The sequence below is a fragment of the Tripterygium wilfordii genome, chromosome 11, assembly GCF_013401445.1.
Source record: "Tripterygium wilfordii isolate XIE 37 chromosome 11, ASM1340144v1, whole genome shotgun sequence".
NCBI classification, from domain to species: domain Eukaryota; kingdom Viridiplantae; phylum Streptophyta; class Magnoliopsida; order Celastrales; family Celastraceae; genus Tripterygium; species Tripterygium wilfordii.
Genome location: NC_052242.1, coordinates 5,409,792 through 5,425,456, shown reverse-complemented (window position 1 = coordinate 5,425,456; position 15,665 = coordinate 5,409,792). Strand labels below are relative to the sequence as shown.

The window sequence follows — 15,665 nt, the reverse complement described above, 5'->3', positions numbered from 1 at the left end:
AAGGTCAACCAGCCAATAGCAAACAAAACCATGAAATCCTCATACCAAATTCAGCACAAAAATCAACTTAAACACAAGCAGCAAAAACCTATAATCAACTAGATCAACATATCAAATGCAACCAGCAACTATCAACTATCAAACGCAACCCACCAGTAACCAGCAACCATACAAACGCAGCCAGCAACCAGCAACCATACAAACCAAACAGCGGCCAAACGCAATCGGCAACCAGCAAGAAGATCATATCAAACGCAGGCAGAAACCATCTATAATCAGCTAGATTTCATTTGAAAAACAGAATACCATACAGCTCAGAACATCAACCAACCATAACATCACCTATTGAGGTCTCGGCAAAGGAAATAAGAAACCACAAACTAGAAATGAAACCGTATAGAAGCCAGAATAGACCAACGGAAACAGAAACAAGAACAGAACCAGATTCAAGATGAGTGATAGAATCATTACCCTTGAAGAACTAGAATCCTTTTCTCCTATTTCTTCTCTGTTTTGCGGTTCCTCCGTCTTCTCTGTTTGTAGGCTATTTTGCTCTCTTACACCAAATCCTATTTTCTCTTCTTGAATTTGTTGTGCGATTTTTCTCTCTTCCTCTTTTTTTTCTTTCCTCCCGTCTCCTCTTTTTCTTCTTTTCACACCTGATCCTACTGCCTCCTTTCTCTTCCCCTTTTCTTCTTTTTTCCTCCCTTTTTCTTCTATATGCCGGCTGCCTTCTTCTCCTTTTCACACCAAAATTCTCCAAACCCTCTTCTCTCTTTTGTTTTTTCCTTTCTTTTTTCTTCTCCCTCTCACACGATTTTCTCCCTAAAGAAACCAAATCCCCTCCTCCTTCCTTTGTGCGGCTGCCCCTCTCTTTTTAACATATCTTCTATTTCATAAAAATCCCAAAATGCCCCCAAAAACCCTATTTACCTCTCATTCTCTAAAACCCTCAAAACTTACATTTTTGTCTTTTCTTATTTTTGTGAAACCCTAATAAAAGAACCACCTTTCTCTCTTAAGGATTTTCTTTTGTTTATTATTTATTTAAATGTCCTATTTTTAGATATTTTCTAGGGTTTAGTTATATTGGGCTTGGGTTGGAATTTTTATGGGCTTATGGTCCAAGAAATAGGCTTTAGGATTTTTGTATGCTTATGGAAGTTTTTGAATTTTTTGTATGCATGTGAGCCTATGAAACGGGCTCTTGAATTTTGAATTTCTGCATTATTATTATTCTTCTTTCTTTTTCTTTTTCTTTTTTTTGTTTTGGCCGGACGACAACTGGGTACTACAGCTGCCCCCCTTTGTATGTCTTTTATGAAATAAAAGGCAAACAAAGGTGTAGTCAACCGAGTTTCGTACGGGAACTGAAATGCGCGGGATCACTGTGGCCATTCCCGGCTTGGCCAAATGTTTGTGCAAGAAAAATAAAGGGCACGGGATCACAAGGCCATTCCCGGCTTGGCCAAATGTTTATACAGAAAAATAAAGGGCACGGGATCACAAGGCCATTCCCGGCTTGGCCAAATGTTTGTGCAGAAAAATAAAGGGCACGGGATCACAAGGCCATTCCCGGCTTGGCCAAATGCTTGTGCAGAAAAATAAAGGGCACGGGATCACAAGGCCATTCCCGGCTTGGCCAAATGCTTGTGCAGAAAAATAAAGGGCACGGGATCACAAGGCCATTCCCGGCTTGGCCAAATGTTTGTACAGAAAAATAAAGGGCACGGGATCACAAGGCCATTCCCGGCTTGGCCAAATGTTTGTGCAGAAAAATAAAGGGCACGGGATCACAAGGCCATTCCCGGCTTGGCCAAACGTTGGTTTGAATTTATGCAAGAAAATATCCATGAGTGTATGAATGCATGAAGAAAATTGTATTTTCTTTTATTTTTCTCATTTTGAAAATTTGATTTTGGTTAATTGTCGTAAGCACCATCACCCCTATCATCCTACAATCATCCATCATGAGAAGACTGCATCTTTTGATTCCACCCTATCTTCAATCTGCCATGTTACGCTTATGTTTGTATCTTTCATTTTCTTTTTGTCTGGTCTTTCCATCGATTTGCTGCTTCCATCTTATTTCCATCAAATCTGACATACCTTTAATGCCAAACCCAAAGCTTTTCGGCTCCAGAATCTCTTGGGCCCCACTATGTCTTTTAACGTCATTTAATTTCTTCTAACTCTCTTAGAATTAAGAACACCACAATCTCTCAGGCTCCACCATGCCTTTTAGCACCATTTAATTTCCTTTAGCTCCTTTACAGTCAAGAACACCAAAATCTCTTCGGCTCCACCATGCCTTTTAGCGTCATTTGATTTCTTTTAGCTCCTTTACAGTCAAGAACACCAAAATCTCTCAAGTTCCTACTAAGAACAATGTCCTAATACACTTGTCATGATTCTTTTATTACTTTATTTAACTTCCAACTAAATTCAATAGTATGGCAATGCTTGTACTACACGAGATTTCTGAAGGCAAGATATATAAGCAATAAAATCGTGAAGAACACAAGCAATGAATAAGGAATTTGGAAATGAACTGAATAACCTCAGAGAATTTTATTTAGAATAGATAGATAACAGGAGAGACTAATCAAGTATATATATGATTCAAGAGGGTTAGGAATAAAGGAAATAGCAGAAATTTTTACAAGATATAAAATGAGATAACTTTGATTCCGCACAAAACTGCCCCAGTTTTGTGCGCCCCTATTTTGCAATTATTGAATCTGACTACTTCTATATCGATCTTCTCCTTCGCAGACTCATCACGCATACCCCTGAACATAACCAATCCACCCGTGTACAGCCTTGCTATCTGTCATTCCTTGTCTTTCCTTATATTCATCTCAAATCCTCGAAAGGCCTCTGCCTCCTTCCCCTTAGTTGTTTTCACCACACCTTTCTGATCTCAATATTATTTGAAGCTCCCAGGAAGGGTTTTCACTTTAGTAAAGATTTTTCCTAATTTTTGCTTGAAGCCCCCACGAGGGGTTTTCACTTCAGCAGGATTTTTATTGCTCTAATTTTTGCCTAGACCGCCCTTTCGGGTTTTCAATCTAGCGAGCTTTTAACTCTAATTTTTGCCTAGATCGCCCTTTCGGGTTTTCAATCTAGCGAGTTTTTTTTTTTTTTTTTTTTTTTTTTTGCTATGGGTAATACTTTTTGATGGCGTCTGCATTCACCGGATTAGGCAATTCTTCTCCATCCATTCTTGTCAAAATTAATGCCCCTCCTTCAAAAGCTTTTTTCACCACATATGGTCCCTCATAATTCGGTGTCCACTTCCCTCGGTGATCCTTTTGAGGTGGCAAAATCATCTTCAATACTAAATCTCCTTCCCTGAAACTGCGAGGTCGAACTTTTTTATTATGTGCTTTCATCAATCTTCTTTGATACAATTGCCCTTTACAAATTGCTCGTAATCTTCGTTCTTCAATCAAATTCAACTGTTCATATCGCATTCGAGTCCATTCTGACTCTTCCAATCCTGCCTCCAGAACTACTCGAAGGGATGGAATCTCCACTTCGATAGGCAAAACCGCTTCCATGCCATACACCAAAGAGAAAGGAGTTTCCCCGGTAGATGTGCGTATTGATGTCCGATAACCATATAGAGCAAAAGGGAGCTTTTCATGCCAATCTTTGTAATTCTCTGTCATCCTCCCAATAATCTTCTTGATATTCTTATTCGCCGCTTCGACAGCCCCATTCATCTTCGGACGGTAAGGAGTCGAATTATGGTGATAAATTTTGAATTGGTCACAAAAATCCTTCACCATTTTACTGTTGAAATTCGTGCCATTATCAGTGATAATTCTTTCTGGGACTCCATATCAACAAACAATCTCTTTCCTCAAAAACCGAACAACCACGCTACTCGTTACATTAGAATACGAAGCAGCCTCCACCCACTTGGTAAAATAATCAATAGCAACCAAAATGAAACGATGCCCATTAGAAGCCTTTGGCTCAATTGGACCAATGACATCTAATCCCCACATTGAAAAAGGCCATGGTGATGTCAACACATGCAATGGATTAACTGGAACATGTGTTCTGTCTGCATAAATCTGACACTTGTGGCATCTGTTTGCATAACTTATACAGTCCCTCTCCATGGTTAACCAATAATACCCTGCACGTATAATCTTCCGTGCCATTGCATATCCGCTGGAATGATTCCCACATATTCCTTCATGAATTTCCTCCATAATTAGTTTAGCCTCCGCCATATCGACACAACGCAAGAAAACTACCCCATCATTCCTTTTATAAAGCACGTTTCCACTCAAGAAGAAAGATCCCGCTAATCTCCTGATGGTGCGCTTATCATTCTCTGATGCCCCTGATGGATATGCTTTCTTTTCAATGTACTGTTGAATGTCATGATACCACGGTTTACCATCAGGCTCTCCCTCTAAATTTGAACAGTAACCTCGAACTTCTCGTTTCTCAATCTTAATTAGCTGCACTTCCCCTTTTGGGTCTACATCAAACATTGCCGCCAAAGTCGCCAAAGCATCCGCTATTTGATTCTCCTCTCTTGGGATATGATCAAACTCAATCCAATCAAAAAACTTAACTAACTTTTTGATATGTTGGTAATATGGAATGAGCTTGTCATCTTTAGTTTCCCACTCATCATTCAATTGCCTAATAACCAACTGTGAATCACCGTAGACCTGTAGCCTCCTAATCCCCATATCGATAGCAACTTGAATTCCCATCGTACATGCTTCATACTCAGCCACATTGTTAGTACATTCGAAATACAACTTAGCTGTAAACGGGATAATATTCTCATCGGGTGATATTAACACTGCACCAATTCCACATCCCATGATATTAGAAGCCCCATCGAACAACATAGTCCACTTTGCCAAATCCTTCTGATTCCCTTCTTCTATCGACACAGTCATGACATCAATATCTGGAAACTTCAAATCCATAGACTGAGCATCATCAATTGCTCCATCTGCCAAATAATCTGCTATCGCACTCCCTTTGATTGCCTTCTGTGTAACATACAAAATATCATATTCTGATAACAACATCTGCCATTTAGCTATCCTCCCTGAAAGAGAAGGTTTCTCAAAAATGTATTTGATAGGATCCATCCTGGAAATCAACCACGTTGTATGATAAAGCATGTATTGTCTAAGCCGATGTGCAGCCCAAACCAAAAAGCAACAAGTTTTCTCCAACATCGAATAATTTGCTTCACAACTAGTAAACTTCTTGCTTAAGTAATAAATGGCATGCTCTATCCTTCCAGATGAATCATGTTGTCCAAGCACACATCCCATCGAACTATCCGAGACAGTCAAATAGAGAATAAGCGGCCTGCCAGCTACAGGAGGCATCAACACTGGAGGACTTTTCAAGTATTGCTTGATCTTTTCGAATGCAATCTGACAATCTTCGTTCCACTCAGTAGAATTACTCTTACGCAACAATTTAAAGAGAGGTTCACAAGTAGCTGTCAACTGTGAAATGAATCTGGCAATGTAATTTAACCTTCCCAAGAAACCCCTAACTTCCTTTTCTGTCCGGGGGGGTGGCATCTCCAAGATCGCCTTCACTTTATCAGGATCTACCTCAATTCCTTTCCTGCTTACAATAAAACCTAACAACTTCCCCGAGGTCGCCCCAAATGTGCACTTAGCTGGATTCAACTTCAATTGATGCTTCCTTAATCGATCAAACAACTTCTTAAGATTCACAATATGATCTTCATCTTCTTTGGATTTTGCTATCATATCATCGACATATACTTCAACTTCTCTATGCATCATGTCATGAAACAAAGTGACCATGGCTCGTTGATAAGTAGCACCAGCATTCTTCAGACCAAACGGCATGACTTTATAGCAAAAGGTTCCCCAGAGGGTAATAAAAGTCGTTTTCTCACGATCCTCTGGTGCCATCTTGATCTGATTGTAACCCGAAAATCCATCCATGAAAGAGAAAGTTGAATGTCTAGCCGTATTATCCACCAAAACATCGATATGGGGAAGAGGAAAATTATCCTTCGGGCTTGCACGATTGAGATCTCTGTAATCGACACACATCCGAACCTTACCATCCTTCTTGGGAACAGGTACAATATTTGTCACCCATTCAGGGTATCTAGCCACTGCTAAAAAACCAGCGTCAAACTGCTTCTTCACTTCATCTCTTATTTTCAAAAGCATATCTGCCTTTAATCTCCTCAACTTTTGTTTCACTGGAGTACATTCTGGAATTAATGGCAACTTGTGAACAACAATACTTGTATCAAGACCGGGCATATCCTGATAAGACCATGCAAAGACATCCTGGTAACTATGCAACAAATCTATCAATTTCTTCTTATTCTCTCCTTCGAAGGCAGCTCCTACCTTAACCTCCTTTTTCTCCGTTTCAGTTCCCAAATTAACAACTTCTGTTACCTCTTGATGAGGCTTTATTAGTTTCTCTTCCTGATTGACTTGTCTTAACATTTCAGGTAAAATCTCAACTTCTTCCTCTATTTCATAGTCAGATTCAACATTGCTAATGGGTGCATCAAAATCTGGTTCATTAAGTTCGTCATCTTCGTTATCATCATTTTCAATCCTGTTGAAGAAGTGAATAAAATGGCTTTGAGAATGAAGAAGAAAAACTCAAATGGGAATGAAGAAACATGAATATGGATAACTATCAAAAGACTCTCATTTCATGGAAAAGGGAATATGTACAAAGATAGAACATGCAATCGCCATACTATAAAATTTATTGAAAGCAAAGTAAAGCATGCTCATTACAAAAGACCCAAACGAAGGCCGTGAGCTGGGCCCACGATGGTAGTGCACTTGGGATTACTCTTGCAAGTTCTTGAGAGATACTGGGAGCTCCAGACTGGTCCAGTTGCCTAATTTGAAATTTGATGGACGCGAGATGACAAAGCAAGGTCTAGCAGCCGAACTCTGTTCCTCTTCCACCACAGCAACTTGGAAGTCTTCAAACTGATCACACATATTTGCCAAAATTGCCCCAATTTTATCAGCCGGTTTTTCAACTGGCAGTTTTCCAAAAACTGCCCCAGTATCAGCCAAACTTATCTTGTTCTGCATCCCTCCATACACAAAACTGTCATAAAGCCAAGGAATCGATTTCTTTTCGACTTCCAGCTCCTTTCCTTCCAGACGAGCAAACCTCTTTGCCTGTTTTTCTGCCTGCGCACGGTTCCTGTCAACCCTAGTTGGCTTATAACCCAAGCCCCAACGTTCTGGATGTTTCACCATTTCTACTGGCTTCTTAATTCCTTGTCGATTCTTACCAAGTCCTCCCGGGCGAAACCCCTTTTTCAACATAAATTTTGCTACATTCTTCGTAACCTTGGATACTTGTGGCTTTAAGGGAGAGAATCCTTCCTTCACATAGCTAGCACTAGCAATTTCAAAAGATTGGAATGAACTCTCAACCCCCTCTGCCGGAGCATCACTAGGAGAACTATTAGACAAACTAGCAACCATCCATTCTGACTGGCCTTTTACTATATAAACCTTTCCATCATGAACAAACTTGAGCATCTGATGCAACGATGAGGGAACGGCTCCTGTAGTGTGAATCCAAGGTTGTCCCAACAGGCAACTGTAGGTTGGTGAGATATCCATTACCACAAATGGTACATTGAAAGTTACGCTTGCAACCTGTAAAGGTATTTCAATTTCTCCCATAATCTCTCTACGTGTTCCATCGAATGCCCTTACTACCATCGACACTGGTCTTAAATAAGATCTGTCAATTGGCAACTTTTCAAAAGTCTCCTTTGGTAAAATATTGAGCGATGACCCATTATCCACCAAAATACTTGCTAATTCCTTTCCATGACACATGGCTGAAATATGCAAAGCTTTGTTGTGCCCCATCCCTTCAGGCGGAATATCATCCTCAGTAAAGGACAACAAATGAGAGGCCAACACATTTCCCACAATGCCATTAAAAGAGTCTGTAGGAATCTTGTCTGATACATACGCCTGATTTAACATTCTCATCAAGACTTGTCGATGCGGTTCAGAACTCATTATCAACTCCAAGATCGAAATCTTTGCAGGGGTTTTCTTCAATTGATCCACTATCATGTACTCACTCTGTCGAATAATTTTCAGGAACTCCTGAACTTCCACTTCAGTTACAACTTTCTTTTTCTCTTCTGGGCGTACAAAAAGACCTTCTTCTGGAATAAAACCTGACCCTTCAACTTCAGGTATGGCTTTCCCTTTTCTTTTGCGTTCAGCTTCAAGATCCACTACCGGATTCCCTTCTGGCTCATTTCTTATGTAACATCTCCCACTCCGGGTAACTCCACTAACACCAGAAATATTATCTACCATTTCTCCTTGCTTTCCTTCAACCTCATAATTCCATGGCACAGCCTTGTCATTCTTGTACAAAGGATCTATCTTTGGTTTGAGTGGCCCAACTAGTGGCGCATCTTCCACATAATACTGCAAGACAAATTGCGGAGCACGGTTCGGCCTAGGCCCTTGATAATATCCTCCTATAACACTGACTTCATTCGATTGGCCTTTCACCTCAAACTTTATTATCTTCAAATCCATCAACTCTTGTACCTTCTCCTGAAAGCCACAACAATCCTCAATAGCATGTCCCCTTTGTCCTCTATGGAACTCACAAGTCTTCATGTCATCAAAAAGTCCACGTTGAACGGGCACATCCACTGCCACTTCCTCGACTAATCCTTCTTTCCTCAACACCATAAACAACTGGCCCAACGGCATTGTAATCTCTGATACCCATCTTTTTGTAGCACAAAATTCTTCAATGGCATTCACCCCCTCTTTCTCATGATTAGGCAATGGATTGTTGTTGACATTTGGTTTATTGATTGCACTAAGATCCAGCCATTTCGCTTCAATCATTCCCTGGACTATCCTTTTGAACTGTAAACATCCTTCAGTTGAGTGCCCGGGTGTACCTCCATGATATAAGCATGTAGCATTATGTAGTACCCGATTTTCGTCCGGCTAAAATACAAAAAAATACAAAAATGAGAAAAAACACAAAAATGCAAAAAAACACATTTGTTGTACCTATAAGCCCATAAATATTCTCTTTCTTGGATTCTTAAGCCCACAAATACTCATATCTTAGCCCAATTCATACCAACCTATGTTAAACATTTGTTGGCCCATTTCATGAAGAGCTAATTTGCTTGTGTCCACTACCATCTTGACCAATGTCTTGATTATCATTTGAAAGCCCACCACATGATTTGTCAAACCCATTACTATTTCCACCTATACATAAATACACATATATGTATATCTCTCTTGACATCATTCCATGCATCACCATCATTTTAGTGCAAATTGATGTGCAACTCCACTTAAATTCAATGGTGGTGACTCCATTTACATTCAATGGTGGTGAATCCATCATTTTAGTGCAAATTCAATGGTGGTGACTCCATTTACATTCAATGGTGGTGAATCCACTTACTTAGTGCAAATTGGTTATTCAATGGTGGTGACTCCACTTAGGTTGCCATGGTTGGTCATTCAATGGATGGGTAGCTCCTAATTTCCTATAAATAGAGAGCTAAGGGAGAGAGCTAAAGGAGGAGAGCAAGATAGAGAGCTAGGGGAGAGAGCTAAGGGAAGAGAGCAAAAATAGAGAGCTAGGGGGAAGAAAAAGAAAAAGAGAGAAAGAAAAGGGGAGAAACTTCTTGCCATCAAGTTCATCAATCATCAAGCTTTCCTGTTATTTTTTTTGCTACAACAATCTTCTCCAATGCGAGCCTCTACAATCAAGGACTTCAAACTGCAGGATTTTCAAGACCCTAATCTGTCCGAGATTAGCAGACTGCTTTAAACTTTGAATTTTGCTCTGAAATTTTGATATAGTGTTTATTGAGGTGTTGTGACATTGTATATAAAATTTCGTTGCATTTCGACCTCATTTGATAGGTGAAATCAGAGTTGAAAAATCTGTGCGCAATGTGTGGTTTGAAAATCTGTTTTGTGCAAATCTTGATTCTTTGATATGTTGTCATTTCAATTAAGGAAATCATAAGTTGATTTCACTTATCTGGATTATGGACCATATTTGATTTCATTTATGAATTTGCCATAAGTTGGCAATAATGGATTAAATTGGCAAATGACATTTTTTCCAAATAATCATTTATACCATAAGTTGGTATTTAAAATTAAACCTACCAAAAGTTGGTAGGGCATTTTATCATTTACATCATAAGTTGGTGTTCAAAATTAAACCTACCAAAAGTTGGTAGGGTATTTTATCATTAACACCATAAGTTGGTGTTTAAAACTAAATCTATCAAAAGTTGGTAGTGTGTCTCCAAATAAAAACTATCATAAGTTTTTAGTAAAATTACAATTTTTTTTAATGCTATCATAAGTTGATAGTATTCTTACAAATCTTTTCCCAAAACTATCATAAGTTGATAGTGTTATTTCAAACCTATTTCCAAATAAAAACCATCATAAATTGATAGTAATATTCCAAGCTTTTTTTCAAACACTATCATAAGTTGATAAGTGTGTTGAAAGTAATAATTCAAACTTTAACAATTACACCTTGTAAAGAGCAAGTTTCCATAAGATCATTTATACCATAAGTTGGTATTGAAAATTAAACCTACCAAAAGTTGGTAGTACATATAATCATTTATACCATAAGTTGGTATTTAAAATCAAACTTACCAAAAGTTGGTAGGGCATTTTGTTCAATAAACCATAAGTTGGTATTTAAATTTAAACCTACCAAAGTTGGCAGTGTATTCCCAAATAAAAACTATCATAAGTTGATAGTAATATTCCAAACCTTTTTTCAAACACTATCATAAGTTGATAAGTGTTATTTCAAACCCTTTTTCCAAAGCTATCATGAGTTGATAGTATTTTTCATACCAACCTTTTTCTCAAAATAATTATATCTTGCAAAGAGCAAGTTTCCATAAGATAGCCATTAGATTAATCCGGGTAACCGTTTTCAAACGGGAGTTGTGGGGTGCCTAACACCTTCCCCACACTCAATCGATCCATGTACCCTTTTCTCTGGTTCGCAGGTTTTTTACGGTGTCCAATTGCACCTTAAATCAATTGGTGGCGACTCTAAACATTTTTCATCCTTTCAAACGTCGGACTGCGTCGTGACCCCGGTTGCGACACATTAGGATCATACCAATGGGGATATGGAGGTTGGTGGACCCGTCCCGGGACAGGAGCCACTGCTCCTTGCGCTTGAAGTTTCGTGAAGCATTCAGCATAAGTTATGGGCAAAGGATCGAAATGCTCAACAGGCCTTCTGGGTCTTTGGTTTTGGAAATTTGGACGAGGATTTTGGTAAGTGTTTGGGTTTTGAAAATTTTGGTAAGTGTTTGGGTTTTGGATGTTTTGGTAAGTGTTTGGGTTTTGCGAGTATTGACTGGGTAATGGTGTATTGAATCGGGGTGGATAAGGATTTTGGGTGTGGGTATGATTATAGTAGGCTCCTGGGCTTGACATCCTTGGGGCATTGCTTCTAGGACGATAAACTGAAGTAGGCACACCATAAACAGCTGGATTTGAATCAAAATTCACAGAATGCACTTCAGCCTTCTTGCTTTTACTTGCTTTAGCTGGGTCTGATTTATCAAGGGTGGGATAATACAGAGTACCTCTCTTCATACATCGTTCAACTCGCTCCCCTGCTTGTATCATATCAGCTAAGTTACTATGACCGCCTCCCGCTAGATTGGAAGTATAAGGCTCATGGAGAGCATCAATGAAAGCGTTCAACAAATCCTTTTCTGAAAGGGGTGGAATTATCTGGGCTGCTAAATCCCTCCATCGATGGGCAAATTCCCTAAAGCTTTCCCCACTTTTCATTGCTGTGTTCTGCAGATCGTAAATGGTAGGGATCTTTTCTTCGTTATGCTTATACTGCTTCATAAACATTTCAGCCAAATCCTCCCACGAAGCTACTGACGAAGGATTAAGGGTATTGAACCATCTTTGAGCTGCCCCAGTCAGACTATCTTGGAAATAATGCATCAACACTTTCTCATCGCTTGCATATGGCTGCATGCGCCGACAATACATCGTTAAATGATCCAAAGGGACTCCAGTGCCATCAAACAAACTGAATTTTGGTAGTACAAAGTCATGTGGAACATTCAAATTCTTCACCAAGCACAAATTGGCTGGGTTCAGCATCCCTACAGCATTGAAACCCTCCATGGCTCTTAATCTTTTCTCCAACTTCTTGATAGCATCTATTGAGCTACTTTCTTCATTCTGAACTCCCTCAGTTACTACCCCGCCAATAAAAGTTCCCGCGATATCAGCACCGACTGGGAAGGGATTCTCATGCCCATGAGGATCAACTTGATGAATGTAAGCTGGGTTCTGAGTCGTTGCCTGTTGAGAAACATATTGATGCTGGTGCAAACCAGGCAAAGATTGGTTACGGACAGGAGTGAACCCGGGTGGGTAAACTGGTACTTCTTGGTGCAAATGATTCTCAGGAACCTCTGGTGTTTCAGAATTTTCAGCTACTCCCTTTCCTTTCATTAGCAACGCCATATTCTTCATCAATAAGGCCATCTGCTCTTTCAGTTCAGCTATATCCTGATTCTGACTATGCTCACCCGTTTCTTGCTCCATATTCTCAATAATTCTTGATTGTAGGCGAGTCTGATAGGGGTGTCGATGGTGCTTCTTGGGCGCTATGATTATTTATGATTTTTCTGTGCATTATGAAAACAACAACATTAGTTCTCATTTATTTTAATTTAAGAACATGCATGCATGTAGTTATTATTTGTGCAAATCCTAAGAAATCTTTGCAATCCAAAAAAGATAATAATGGCAAAATATCATTCCATTCAAAATATTGTAGCTCAAATTGTTTACATCTTTACTCATCATCAATCTCAATAACATCAGAATTAGCTGACTGCGTTTGAAATATCTTTTCCCTAAGTACATACAAGTCTTTGTGTAAATCTGTCAAAAACAAGGAAATCCCAGCCAACTCTGGCGCCTTAAATGCCCGATTTACTTTCAGATCTTGTACCCGTTTTTCATAGCTGTGAGCCCATTCTGATAACTGCAATGCTCGACTCATAATTAACTTGATCTTGTCCTCTATGCCTTGTTGCTTCTGTTGAAATTCATTCAATTCATCATGTAAGAAATCATTCTGTTGATTCAATTCTTCTACCTCTGCCTCTTTTTGCTGAATGAAATCTTCGTCTGCCTCATACAACTTCTGGAATTTTTGACTTTCTGAAATGGCATACTCCATTTGTTCTTTCAGAGAGTTGATCTCCACCTTATTCCTCTTTAACTTATCAACTTTGTCAACTATCTCCTTCTTAGCATTGTAGCTTAACTCCTCCAATGTCACAATTGTTCCCTTCATTTGAGTAATTTCCTTTCGCGCCTCTTGAAGTTCTCCTTTCATACTTCTCACTTGCTCTTTCATCTTGGTATACTCTTCCTGAAGATTGCCCCTTTCTTTTTCCATTTGCAAATCTTCTTGCAGCTTCATTTTCTTGCTCTTGACAAACTCAGCTTTCATCCTTCTAAACTTTCCTTTATACTTTTTATATTTCTCAGTCATAGTTTGCAGCATTTTCCACATTATCTTCGCCTCTTTGTCAGGATATCCAGATGGTCCTCTAACCATTTCATCATCACTTGATGTGTCCTCCATCTGTAAATCTCCATCCATTTCCTGAATTTCTTCTTCCACCATTACTTCTTCACCTCTGTCTGGGACAAAATCTGGATAAGAAACCCTTCCATCTTCATCTTCTTCCTCAATGACCTCCTTGAGTATGGCTTCATTTTCCTGAGAATGCTTTTCTTCCCCATTATCTCCTCCACCTAACTTTCCTTTTCCTTTCCTTCTTCCCTCATCAGACATATCATAATCTGTATAAGATTTTCCTCTTTTTGCGTGCCATGCCTTGTATTGAACAGTTCCATAAATATTTCGCGGACCTTTTCTTACTCCTTGAGGGGCACTCCAAGCCTCCACTATCTTTCGTACTAACGCCTTTGCTTTTTCCTCTTCAAGGGAGAATTCAAACTCCTTCAACTGAAAAGTGACTGGTCTACATGGATTCCCACCTATTTGTTGGAGAAACATGGCCGGTGCCTGACTTGTAATTCCCCAAGGGCCTATAAGTGGAACCCAATCGAAATCACCACACCTATAAATCAATCCGTCTGTTTTATGCCATAGGGCTCTCATGTATACCTTCTTTTCATCCAAACTAGACAAAAAACAACTCCACTTCTCCATTGAAGGCTTTAAAGGCTGCAATCTTGCCTTTTCGAAATCACTAATAGGATCTCTCAACTGACAATCATCCTTTTGGAACTGCACAAAAGGAGCCCCAACTGTCTTGTCATACTTTAGGTGACTAATAAGCCAGATCCCAAGCAACTGAGCACACCCAATAAACCTCCCTTCCGTAGAAACACGACAGTGATTAAGGGACCGGAAAGTCTCACATAATATGGCAGGCACTGGAGTCGCTTGATGCTTAACATGATTAACCATCTTAATCACACCTCTATCTATATTTCCACCAGCACATGGAAAAATCACGGTACCATATATGACAATTGCAAAAGCAAATCGTCCTTCTTCCTTGTGGAAATTCTCTTTAGCAAAATTCATCAATATTTCTTCTGGAAAAGTCCACCTTGCACCCTTTGTACTTCCCATTTCTTTAATCTTCTTCACTGGTAAACCCAAAAGCTTAGAGATAACTGCTTCTGTGAAAGTTTTTTCTCCTGGGTTATAGATTTTATTAGCGTGCAAGGTGTACCCCAATAATTCGGCATACTCTTCCATCAATGGTGATAAATCTATTGACCCAAAAGTGAAGCAACGGTATGCTGGATCCCAATACTGCATAGCCGCCTTCAGGAGAGTTACTGGCGTCTGAATAGTCAACAGATGATCAATTCTCCCAAACATACTCCTAAACGCTTTCTTTGTATTCATATCCTGCTTCTGCCAAAACTCAGACAAAGCTTCCGGTGCTCGAGTCTGGAATGAAACCTTCTTCACTGGTCTCAACGACTGATCTTCTTTCAAACTATCTCCCAACTCTTCTTGTAGCTTATCTAACTTGCCTCTGATTTCTACTGGATCACCCAACTCCACCGTGCTTGTTCCTATGGGCTTGATCATTCTGCCAATATTATCTAGTTAGATTGCAAAGATGTGCTCTAACGTGTATGTATGATCAATGATAAAGAAAGGAAAAGAAAAACAATCATAGATATTAACCTGCACAGGTTAGGTTAGGATACAAGCAAAACAATATATACAAGAGGGAATAAGTTATACCAAAAATAATGAGCATGATTAAGGCATATAACAAGGAATATAACATAGTATGGACATGCGAAATAAATAGTTAGGGATAGAGACGCCCCCTTTGTTCCTAAGATGGGTAATACCACCTAAAAATGTCTGGAGGTTTAGAACTATGACTACGGTTTATCTATAGTGCATACGGGTGGTTTAACTAACTAATCACGAGGTCTCTGGATCAGGTGGCTTTTGCTCCATTGGATCACAAAAGCCCATCCCTTAATGTCATAAGAGGACGTCAATCCAGGAAGGTGTCTTCC

General features: G+C 39.4%; 1 protein-coding gene and 1 pseudogene across 1 annotated transcript; both read right to left on the bottom strand.

Moving 5' to 3' along the window:
• Window positions 1-3,173: 3,173 nt before the first annotated feature.
• On the bottom strand, window positions 3,174-12,254 carry LOC120008719 (annotated as a pseudogene).
• A 440-nt stretch (window positions 12,255-12,694) lies between these two features.
• On the bottom strand, window positions 12,695-14,768 carry LOC120009719. Its single transcript, XM_038860409.1, has 2 exons — window positions 13,084-14,768; window positions 12,695-12,754 (listed from the first exon to the last, which is right to left on the bottom strand). Exons 1-2 carry the CDS (start codon window positions 14,746-14,748, stop codon window positions 12,740-12,742), a joined length of 1,680 nt encoding a protein of 559 aa, XP_038716337.1. The 5' UTR covers window positions 14,749-14,768; the 3' UTR covers window positions 12,695-12,739.
• Window positions 14,769-15,665: the final 897 nt, after the last annotated feature.

Excerpts from the sequence above, each read along its gene's own strand:
- LOC120009719 (XM_038860409.1), bottom strand. The coding sequence starts at position 14,748 with ATGGGAAGTACAAAGGGTGCAAGGTGGACTTTTCCAGAAGAAATATTG.